We start from the raw sequence: 12,181 nt of genomic DNA, 5'->3' as shown, positions 1-12,181 counted from the left end.
GGATTTGGTAAGTTTACCCAAATTATAGTTGTGAAATCACCACCACAATTATGGTATAGGACATTTCAATCGCCTTAGTTCCATTTATTGTCACAACTTTCCATTTTATTAGCATTTGGTACTTTAGAAAATGAAATGTATTATAACATTGTCCATATAATCTTTGGGTAAATTGAGGAAGAACAAAGAATTGCAGTCTTACAATATGATTCAAAACAATGACAAAGAAATGTTTTTAAAATAGACATTTAGATGGTCGTTGTAAGGTATGAGTTAAAATTTTCTTGCAGCAAATAGAGTAGATGTACCTAGAACCACTGTCAGGAACATTTAAGAAATCGTGGAGAGCAGGAGTGTCTCCAGAAGACTGGAATTGGGAAAATTCCATCCCAGCTTTCAAAAGTGGCCAAAAGTAGACCCCCAGCAATATTCTAGAGCAAACTGTTAAATAGCTTTTATGTGTAATTACTGCAGAAAATATTGTTCTGTGAAGACCAATAAGGTTTTCCGAAACAGCTGTGTTAAACTAATTTCACCTTTTGAGATAAGAGTGAACTAGTAGGTCATAGGACTGCCTTAGGCAGTGCGTGTCTTGATTTTAGCAAGATATTTAGCATAGTCCCACATGACTGGCAAATGAGATTCTAATATTTGTAAATTCACTTATTCTTAGCTAAGTGTCTGCTGTGTGCTGTGTTTGGTACTATATGTAAATAGGTAAATAGGACAGGCCATGACTATGAATTAAACTGTCATGGCATGTCCTACTGTCCAGTAATGGAGAAACATAATAAAGCAATAAAATAAAAAGATTACTCTGGCTGCTGGGTGGAAGATGGATCAGAGGGGACAAGATAGAGATTATCATGGTTGCCCGGAAATTAAAGATGATTGTGGCTTAGATTAGAATAGTGGCAGTAGAGATGGGGTGGGGGAAGGATGTAGATTTGGGATATATTTGGAGGCAGAAATGATAGGGCACTTGCCAGTGTATTAGATATGAGGGATGAGAGAGAGGAGAGGGCCAGGATGACTTCCAGGTTTCTGGCTTGAGCAGTTGGCTGGATGATGAGCCATTTGTTCTAGTCAGAGTTAGTACCAGTGACTTGGCTGAAGGCAGATTCAAGATATGAAACTGGACGAGGTAGTTAATACATAAGTAAAAATGATCAACAATTTAAAAAGCTATCACAAGATGAGAAGGATAAAATGGAATGGAAATAAGTGCAGAGTCCTACATTTAGCTTGAAGAAAAAATAAAGTAGACAGGCTAGAACCAGGAAGATCAGCCTAATTATAGTTCATACCAGAAACGCAATAAGAATGAAAAGTGTGACATGGCTGCCATAGAAATGAATACTAAACTGGGTTGCCTTAAAAGAAGCATGGTATCCAACTCAAATGAATAAGTTTACCATGCTGTGCACTGTTTGGACCACAACTGATGTGACAGCACTACGTTTTTCTTGGCACACAACCTTTGAAAAGGATGGGTGATAAACTGGGCCAAAAATGAGATGTAAACAGCATGAACACTCCATCACAGGATGAACAGCTGAAAGAATTAGAGATGTTCAAGTGAAAGAGCACAACCTTAAAATAAGCATCATCAGATGAACTGGTAGGTAGAAGAGGGTTCAGATTTCAAGTAGATTCAAGTAGGTCTAGAGAGTAAAATGAGGAACCAAGGGTAGAAATAGCAGCAGTAGTTTCAGCTTGGCCTTATTTCCAATGCACAGCACTTTCCCGAAACAGGATGGGTTGCATATGTGTTCCCTGTCAGAAAACACTTGCAGACTTCAGTGCCTATGTGTGGGCATGGAGCGAAGGGGTTTCCTGTCCTGAGTGAACAGCTGGGTAGCGTAGTCTCTAACGGTCTCTCCCTAATCCAGGAGTCTAGAATTCTGCTTCTGACAAGGCTCTTCCTTCTCAGGGGGACACAAAATCTCAGGGGACACAAAATCTCTTAGGATGTCCTTGCACCACATCTTCCAAAGTGGTGCTGACACAAGTTTCTCAAAAGTTCCTTGACCACATTCTTCACGAGACTAACTCTCCTGCCACTGCTTCCCCAGGGCCCATGTATAGTTACATGTTCTAGATCCCTTTCTCTTCAAGACTGAACGTAAGTCTGAAATATTAACACCTTGACAACTCAATTACCTGTTGCTGAGGTTTAGTTCTCATTGAAACATACCTTTTACAGCAAGCAGCTTTGCCCCAGCCATATTAAAACTTTTGGGGTCATGTCAGAAACATGGCAGCATGAGGGGTTTCTCTTGATCTTTCCCCTTGAAGTTACAAGTTGAACAGCTGTGATTCAATGAAGGAGTCCCTACTCAACTCACAAACACCTGTCAGAGATTCATGGTTGAAACTTCTGAAGGTGATCAAATCAGAGTGAACAGGGGAGGAGGGGAGGGAGAAGAGCAAAGTGCGGCCCAGGGAGAGGAAGGAGCCAGGCTGCAGGTGCACTCTCTGTGGCTCAGCATTCCTGCCGGAGTCATCAGCATATGCTGCAGGTGAACCCAGTGAGTGGGGCAGAGACCTCGGGGCAACCGAATACAGAAGTGTGACAACTGCAATCTTCACAGCCCTCAATGCCAGGCAGAAAGCAAAACCACGGAGCCTGGCCTCCTCCCTCCAACCCTCGCAGAGCTCGCCTCCCCCATGCTAGCAGCAGGCCCCAGAATGAACTGCAGTCGTGTTGGATTAAAGAGCAAAATATCTACAGCCCTGAGACCTGGAGAGATAGTTCCTGAGTGGCACATACACACACTGGCTAATCCCAGTGACAAGGGAGGAGATATCGGGGCAAGGCAGTCACAGGAGGAGAACAAAGACATAGACACACTAGTGGCCTCTTCCAGCCCACACTGCCCCACTGCCCCCACCTTTCTAAGCTGATCCCAGCGGGGTACCCAGGGCTGCTCAGGCAGTGCAGCTCTGCATGTGGCTGCAGGGGCAGCGCTAGGATTTCAGGGCTCAGAACCCCGTCGCCCACTGTGTTCTCCCATGGAGTTGGTGTGCTGAGACCCAGGTGACCTGGTCACAGAGGAGACGCCCATCTCCCCAGGAAATCTTCCACCAGGAGAAGCCAGCACAGGGCAAGAAAAAATAAAATGCTCCAGTGCTACCTACTGGAAAACAACCTGCTGCAGAATCCTCTCCTGTAGAAGCCCAGGAAGAGAAATAAACCATCAATTACCATGAATAACCAAAGTAACAAGGCAGGTCAGAAAGAAAATGAAAGATATCCAGAAAATAAGCTTAAAGACATGGAAATATGTGACTGAAATGACAGAGAATTCAAAATTGCAGTTCTGAAAAAACTCACCAAGATGCAAGAAAACTCAGATAGGCAGTTTAATGAGCTCAGAAATAAAAATCATTGAACAAAACGAATACTTTACCAAAGAGATTGCTTTTTTAAAAAAAGAACCAAATAGAAATTCTAGAGCTGAAGAACTCAATAAAAGAGATGAAGAATGAAATAGCGAGCTTAGGAAATAGAGCTGACCAGATGGAGGAAAGAATTAGTGATATTGAAGATAGAAATCTGAAATGACACAGATGGATGAAGAGAGAAACTTTCTAGTGTACATGGAACATACTCAAGGATAGATCATATATTGTGACACAAAACTAGCCTCAACAAATTTAAGAAGATTGAAATCATACCAAACGTATTCTCTGACCACAGTTCTTTGAAATTGAAGATCAACTGCAAAAATAAAGCAGGAAAAACCACAAATACGTGGAGATTAAACAACATGCCATTAAAGAACAACTGGGTCAAAGAAGAAATAAAGGGAGAGATCAACAGATACATAAAAACAAATAAGAATATTGTATCAAAATTATGGGGATACTGTGAAAACTATTAAGATGGAAATTTATACCACTACAGGCCTGTCTCAAGAAACAAGAAAAATCCCAAATTAACACTCTAACATTACATTCTAAAGAACTAGAAAAAGAACAAATGAAACCCAAAGTCAGCAGAAGGAAGGAAATAATAAAAATTAGAGCAGAATTAAATGAAATAGAGAACAAAAAGACAACAGGAAAAATTAATGCAACAAAGAGCTGTTTCTTAGAAAAGATTTATAAATTGACAGCCCCTTGGCTAGACTCACTAAGAAAAAAAAAGAAAATATACAAATAAACAAAATCAGAAATGAAAGAGGAGAAGTTATGGCAAAGACCAGAGAAATACAAAGGATCATACAAGAACACTAGGAAGGACTATATACCACCAAATTCAATAACCTAGAAGAAATGGACAGGTTCTTAGACATATATAACTTCCCTAGACAGAATCATGAAGAACTGGAAAATCTAAGGAGACTGTTCCAAAGTTCGGAAATTGAAACAACCATCCCAAACCTCCCGAAAAACAAAAGTCCAGGAACTGATGGCTTTACTAGTGAATTCTACCAAACATTCAAAGATGATTTAATATCTGTCCTCCTTAAACTGTTCCAAAAAATTGAAGAAGAGGCAATACTTCCTAACTCATTTTATGAAGCCAACATTACCCTGATAGCAAAACCTGGTAAGGATAACATAAGAAAACTACAGACCAATATCTCTGATGAATACAGACGAAAAAATCCTGAACAAAATACTAGCAAATTGAATACAACAATACGTTAAAAAGATTATTCATCACAATCAAGTGGGCTCATTCCAGGGGCACAAGGATGGTTCAACATATACACATTGATCAATGTGATACACCACATAAACAAAATAAAAGATTCAAATCATAAACTCATGTCAATAGATGCAGAAAAAACATTTGATGAGATATAACATTCATTTAAAACACTTAATAAAATGGGTATAGAAGGAAAGCACTTCAACATGATAAAGTCCATATATGACAAAACCTCAGCTGATGTCATACTAAATGGTAAGAAACTGAAAGCTTTCCCTCTAAGATCAGGAACACGACAGGGTTGTCCCCCATCTCCACTGTTATTCAACATAGTGTTGGAAGTCCTTGCCAGAGCAATCAGGCAAAAGAAAGAAATAAAAGGCATCCAAATTGGGAGTGAAGAAGTTAAATTGTCACTTTTTGCAGATGATATGATTCTTTATATAGAAAACCCTAAAGACGCCATAAAAAAACAATTAGAAATAATAAACAAGTACACTAAAGTTACAGGATATAAAATCAATGTACAAAAATCCACTGTGCTTCTGTATACTAACAATGAAATTTCAGAAAATGAAAAAAACAATCCTTTTGCAATTGCAACAAAAAGAAGAAAATACCTAGGAATAAACTTAACAAAAGATGTGAAGGACCTATACACTGAAAACTATAAGACATTATTAAAGGAAATTGAAGATAACACAAAGAAATGGAAAGATATTTTGTGTTCATGGTTTGGAAGAATCAACATAGTTAGAATGGCCATCTTACCCAAAGCAATATACAGATTTAATGCAATCCCCATCAAAATCCCAATGGCATTTTTTCAAGAAATAGAACAAAAAAATCATCAGATTTTTACAGAATCACAAAAGATCCCAAATAAAGCAATCCTAGGAAAAAAGAAGGCTGGAGGTATCACAGTCCCTGACTTTAATTTATACTACAAAGTGACTCTGGGTGCTGAACACACAATGCAACATATAGATGATGTATTGTAGAAATGTATACTTGAAACCTATATAATTTTACTAACCAATGTCATCCCAATAAATGTAATAAAAATTAAAAAGCAAAAAGCCTTTTGGTCAATGGTTAGCAGTGTGAAAGCTTACAGGCTATCCGGGTGAAATGAAAAAAAAAGAATCACTTGTGTTCCTCTTAGCACGAGAATACCAGCTTATGTTTCTCTCCCAGGAAACCACAATTATATGTATAAACATCTAATTGGACAAATCGGGCACAATCATGCTCAAAATAGAAGAAATGTTCAAATAAGTCATTGTAGTCTCTTGAGTCATTCCTCCTGCTCTTTTTTATTGTTATTGTTGTTAGTACTGAATTTCTTTTGGAAACAAAAATCTACCCCAAGAGGGGAAAAAATTACCATCAGGGAATACTAGGAAAGTATTTAAGTTAGAAAACAAATTAAAGTTGTTAACTTTAAAATTCTTAGAAGATCATATTGACTTGCTGCTATTTTTAAATTAAATATATTCGTGTTATATGGGTTAATAACATTACATAAGATTCAACTGTAGAAATCTATATCGTCTGTATATTGCGTTGTGTACGCACCACCCAAAGTCTAGTCACCACATATTTGACTCCCTTTACCCTCTTCATCCTCTGCACCCCTTTTCCCTCTGGTAACCAGTCTTCTGTTATCTGTGTCTCTGAGTTTACTTTCTTTCAGATGTCACATTTTCTGTGTCTCTGACATCTCTGACTGGGTCCTCTTAAACTATTCTAGGATCTATTATGGCCAATTAGACAACTTATTGCTTCTAAGAATCTAAACAAGGAGGTATACTTTTCTGAATTTTAATCCCATTAATGCTAGACTCGGTTATAGCCTAAAGCAGTCTTAGAATTTTACATACAGAAGTGGCCTCTTAGTGACCTGATAGAAAACTATTTTTGTTTTTATCAGTTTTCAGTCTTTAGAGGGAAGATCTGTATTTTGGGAGATATGGAGAGGAGAGTCTTCAGAGATTGGGTGGTTAAAGGCAAGGCTATCAGACTCTCACTACAGGTCCTTTGTCTGGGGTGCAGTGTTATGTCTCTTAAACACGGGAATGGGGGTTGTTTTCATCACTATGGGAGGACCTCATTCTGCTGTTATTAAGTGTGGGGAAGAGGATAGGTGAACTCCCTGCGAAAATCGGCCCTGACCAACACGTTTCTCCTACTTGATAAAGAAAAAGAGGTCAGAGGAGTTTATGAAGAAATCCTTTACCGCTTGTCAAGGACCACAGGCCACGGGAGAATCATCTACAAGTGACTGAGCCTAATAGCATGCATTAAGAGGCAACCACGTGCCCTGACCATGTGGTCCCACAGGCCACTAGCTGAGGGAACAGACATTTTCTTAGAATGTTTCTTTTGCTAATAAGTACCCAGTTCTCCCAGGCTTAGGGCCTTTGGTTAATCATTACTATGTAGATGTTAGTAATTATCCTTTCTGCTACGCACGTAGCTCCTACAAAGTCATACTCTTTACTCATTAATATGGGGCCATGTGGTAATACCCTCTCTCCGCCCCAGGTCAGTCCCAGGAGAGTTGACTCAACAGAGTACATGGTCACTCTAGAATGGCACATGGCTAATCTTAAAATTGCATCCTTCCTTCCCCAGCTGGGAAGCCCATGCTATTCTGTGTCACACAGAAATCCTCTGTGGCCTGTCACATGCACACATAGAAGTTACCAGTTAGTGTTCTGTGCCTCCAAAAACACGAGTGAACTCTGACTAAAACTCAAAGATTACTTCTTCAACATACCTATTGTTTATAAGATGAAAGAAATATAATACCACAGTTATACCCTATATCGTATTCTCTGGCAGAGCATATCAAATTATGTTCTATTACATATCTCAAAACTACTAGGTTGCTTAATAAATGCTTGGTCTCACTTTCTTGTATCCCTCAATCAGAATAGATAATAAGGGACTTACCCTCTTAACCACCCTCTGACTCAAGGATCTTAGCTAAGTTGATATATATCTGAATGTACTTCCTTATAGTCATATCTTTACCTAAATTCCCCTTTATCAGCTGGTCCCCTTTATTTATTAACCTGCACCCCTAAGTGCTAGGTTTTCTATTCTTTCTCCCAGTGTTTGTTTTACCGCTGCTGAGCTCTGTCCCTCTTATGTTTTCTGGCCAATCTCTGGCAGCCTACCTGCTCTGCAGTTGACCATTCTGTACTCCTCACTTATCTCCTCTGGGCTACGCAGCACATAGGAGGAAAAAAATGCTATAAGACATGAGAGAGCTAAAGAGCAATGTGTCTGCCTGGGGCAAGGGAAAGCAACTGAGGAGGTGACATCTAAGCTGGACCCAAGGGCAGAGGGTCAACAGGTGTGCAGGGTGGAGGAGGGGGTTGGGGAGACACAGCCCACACAGAGAGAACTGCATGATGTGCCAAGTACCTCTCAAGAGCACTTGCTAGAAAAATAATTGCCTTAATTACACAAACACAGAGAGAATTGCAGTACTGCATTGTTCTAAGGATGTATTTCCCTACACCAGGAAGTGACTGGTTTCATCTGAGGGACTGGAATTCTTTTTCTTTTTAATAAATAGGCTTTATTTTCAATTATTACATCTTTTTTAACCAAGTAATTCAGAAATAATCTATGTAATCACTCACATCATTTTAACTGTGCTTTTTCTTGAGGAGGGTTTGATAATGAGCCAGATGTACTAAAACAAAAACATGAGTTTGTCATCCAAAAAAGTATTTTCATTGTATTTGATTATCAGAATTTTTCCATCAGTCAAAAGAGGTGCTTATTCTTTCCAGAGGAACCAGGTGCAAAAAAAAAAAAAGTGAATTATCTCAGTGGTCCAATGTATAGGTTCAAAAACAGTCATAGAGTAGTAATTAGATGAAAAGAACTTTTGACACATTTGACTTATGTCTTTATATTATAAGTGAGGAATCTGAGGATGGGAGAAATTGAGCCAGTTGCCCAAAGTCACATGGTCACTGACTTAAGGGTCACTGAAAGCTTTTCCTTCAGCCTCCCCACTTCCCACATCCCTTTCTCACACTTTCTTACTGGGAGGAAAGGGCAACATAGTCTGCAAAAGCTTTTCTTTCATAATGTTGTTTTCAAGCCATCCCATCTGAAATGATCCCAGAGAGCTATTTAGGCTTTGCTTTTGGTAAAGGATTTGAACTGTTACTCATATTCTAATGAGCAGTTCTTTATTTGGTAGAACATTTTTACCCAGGATTTTAAAGAGGGTATGACTAATAGTTTCTAAAATGTGGGTGCCATCAACAAATAGTGTTAACCATATAAATAAACCCTTGCCCTTCTAACATGTAAGGTCAGAGTATGTTATAGTTATTACAAGACCTCTTTTCTTCGCTTTAGGATACTTTTGTCTTCAGTGACACTGTTGTCTATATATTCAATAAACCTTCTATTGATCTGCTCAAAGGAAACAGGTAAGCTGAGACTAGCTCTAATTTTGTTAAAACCAGGGTGAATGATTCTGATGGTGATATTGTGAACCAATGATGCTCTCCCTGTTCAGCAACTTGATTATTAAAGAAAAAGAGTACTTTGACTTACAGTCACTGGAAGGCCTATTGTAGTATTTACCTAGAGATATAGATGCAACAACATACAAATTAAAGTGCCATGAACAATGAGCAATAGTGTTGTCATTGAAAGTAAACCCTTGATTATATCTGTTTTTCTAATTTAAGATGACTTCATTTTAAAGGCTTTGATTTTTCCTTGGGTCTTTATAAGTCCAGATCCAGGATCCCATGTTTTCATATTTTAGCCTCCAAGTTTTAAAAGTAAACAGAGTTTTCATTCTTTTGTGCATATTCCAAGGAGAAAGATGTTACTCCTGAGGCAATGTGGGAGTGAGTGAGCTATGAAAAGATTTCAAGTTCTCTGGGCAGTGTAATACCTGAAATGTTTATTTTCTATTCCTGGGATACTGGATTCTGTTTGTAATACTTTGACTTTTACATTAGCTAAAACCACATTGGCCAGCTATTACTGTATATAGATGACTCTATTTAACTGGAACATGTGATAAATTGAGATTCTAACCATTTTCTAGTTTAAACACCAGTCTTAGGAGAGATTAAACAAAGGTTTAATTTAGCCTGACCCATATTACTTTCTGTGAACCTTTTGAAAATGTGAGCTGAACTGTCATAAAGAAATATGAACACTTTTCTTAAATGAGTGGTTTAGAATCTTAGTATTTATTGAGATGAGCTAGTGAACACTTTGGAATTTTGCTATAGCCAAATTATTCTTTAGATAGATTTATCTACCGTTCTCTTTTGTGAATTGCTTATCTTTTTTATTTTCAACTATAGTTGACATTTAATATTATTTTATATTAGTTTCAGGTGTACAGAATAGTGGTTAGACATTTATATGATTTATGAAGTGATCCTCCTGAGTAGTGTAGTACCCACTTGGCACTCTACATAATTATTACAATATTATTCACTATATCCCCTATGCTGTACTTTACGTTCCCGAGACTATTTTGTAACTACCAATTTGCATATCTTTGGACTAAATTTTAGAATTCTGATGTTGTGACTATTACACTTTCCTAAGCTTGTTATTATACTTAGGACACATGTGGCATTGATGGAATATTATTAAGATAATTCTTTGTTAGCCTAATCAGTTCAGGTAATTAATTCAAAAGGAACCTTTTGTCCCAACCATCAGGATTTTTGTTTTTACGTCAAATCTTCATTTTAACGATACTCACCAGACATGAGAATAAGGTCAGAGTGGGAATTTCCCCACAGTAAAATAGAAAGACTATTTGAGGCAGTGAAAAATAAGTCTTATGACCTAATAGTTTAATTAAGTAATGCTTTTGTAGCCAACCTGAAGAAGGAGAATGGTGGTCATGCTTGACATTTTAAAATGTCAAGAGGTGGTTTTATGAGAATGCCTTAACCCTTGCAAAGCCAAGAAGGCTATTTGTGTGATTTTGAGAAAGCCACGATATAACTTGGGGAATAGTCAATAGCATGATAAAATCTTGGCTGTTTTTAACTTTTTCAGCCCTGTCATTTCTTGTGTTCTGAAATATGATTTTTAAATAGGCTGCATGGTTTATGAAAAGCTGGGAGAACAAGTCTTTGGCACGACGGGGAAGTTTGTAATCTTTGGAGCCACCTCTCTACAGAACACTGGAGGTAAACAAAACAAAACATGCTTTTCTATATATAACTTTAAAGTAGGTAAACATTATTATCTTTTTGAATTCTGGTGGTTGGGTGGTCACATGAGTGGACGTAATTCAAGAAGTTATTCTCATTGCTAAAATGGCACATGGAAAGTAAAGCAGGCAGCAGTCACTTAATTAAAACCAAGGATACTGCAAGAGTATCTAAAGCTGTCTTTGTGTCTTATTGAAGGTTAGTCTAACAAGCTGGTAACCTTTTATATAGCTTGTAACATGAGCCATAGTATCTTCTTTCTAAAAATGTTCTCATTTTCCTCTAGCAATGCTGAGCTACCTCTTCATAGTAAAAAACGAACTACCCTCTGCCATAAAGTTTCTAATGGGAAAGGAAGAGGCATTTTCGTAAGTTATAGACCATTTCTTTGTAAGATAACTAAAATGTTTTTAATTTAAATGTGGGCTAACTGAAAATTATGTTTTATAAAAATTGCAGAAACAAAGTTTTTCCTAGGCTGGTTTTTTTCTTTGTTGCTTCAACAACAGATTTCTCTGGGATTAAACAAATGAAAGAAGCAGGGAGAACCATTTGAATCTGAGCATTTAAAAGGTCGATTCATCTGTCATGCTGCAAACAGTAGATGCTGCATTTTCCCAAGAGCCTGAAATCTATATTTAGTTTCTGTGAAATAGAACAGATATGGAGTATTTTTAATACTGAAGTGGAAGATGCAAAAATATTAAGACCCTAACCTCTTTCCTAAAGAAGGGACATAGCATTTTGGGAACAAAATTTAAATGCATCAACCTCATTAAAGATGTAGTTAACCCTGGAAAATGTAGCAGCTACATTTGGCACATCCATTATGTTTTGACTCTTTCTTGTTTAACAGTTCTTGTCAGTCTTAGTTTCTCTGTTTTCTTTCAAGGGAGAATCGTAGCAGCCACAGTTCCTAGTGTTCTATAATCAGAATTCAGGGTCAAATACAAGAGGTTAGGGAGAAAGCAATGACAACCTGTGGTGACTTGTTTTCTGATATTAGCCAAGCAAAACAAAAAGGAACTTTCTCTTTAAATAATTGATAAGACAAGTTGTAATCTGACAGAATGCAATGTATGCATTCAGCCTTGGAACCACATAAATAATTCAAAGGAAGGCCACATTTAGCCAACAGGGGAGGAAAAAAAAAACAATATCCCTCCTTCCATCACATAGGAGAAAGACAATAAATAGTTGGGTTAAAGTGTTTGGATAAAACCTGAATAATGATAAAAAATTAATGTTAAAAATTAATAATAAAAAAAGTAATTAACATATTTTGTGA

General features: G+C 37.6%; 1 protein-coding gene across 4 annotated transcripts in view; it reads left to right on the top strand.

Moving 5' to 3' along the window:
* The window catches only part of SLC38A1 (solute carrier family 38 member 1), a 64,840-nt gene that overhangs the window by 37,859 nt on the left and 14,800 nt on the right, over window positions 1–12,181 (top strand). For all 4 annotated transcript variants that reach the window (XM_019748395.3, XM_019748397.3, XM_019748396.3 and 1 more), the window contains 3 exons: window positions 9,053–9,126; window positions 10,777–10,869; window positions 11,180–11,261. In XM_019748395.3, the coding sequence (XP_019603954.1) occupies window positions 9,053–9,126; window positions 10,777–10,869; window positions 11,180–11,261 (249 nt within the window). The remainder of the gene's footprint in view (window positions 1–9,052; window positions 9,127–10,776; window positions 10,870–11,179; window positions 11,262–12,181) is intronic.

This window comes from Rhinolophus sinicus, chromosome 1 (assembly GCF_057876585.1).
Source record: "Rhinolophus sinicus isolate RSI-liver-muscle chromosome 1, RSI-T2T, whole genome shotgun sequence".
Taxonomy (NCBI): domain Eukaryota; kingdom Metazoa; phylum Chordata; class Mammalia; order Chiroptera; family Rhinolophidae; genus Rhinolophus; species Rhinolophus sinicus.
The sequence above is the reverse complement of the archived record's forward strand: the minus strand, read 5'-3'. Positions and strand labels throughout refer to the sequence as shown.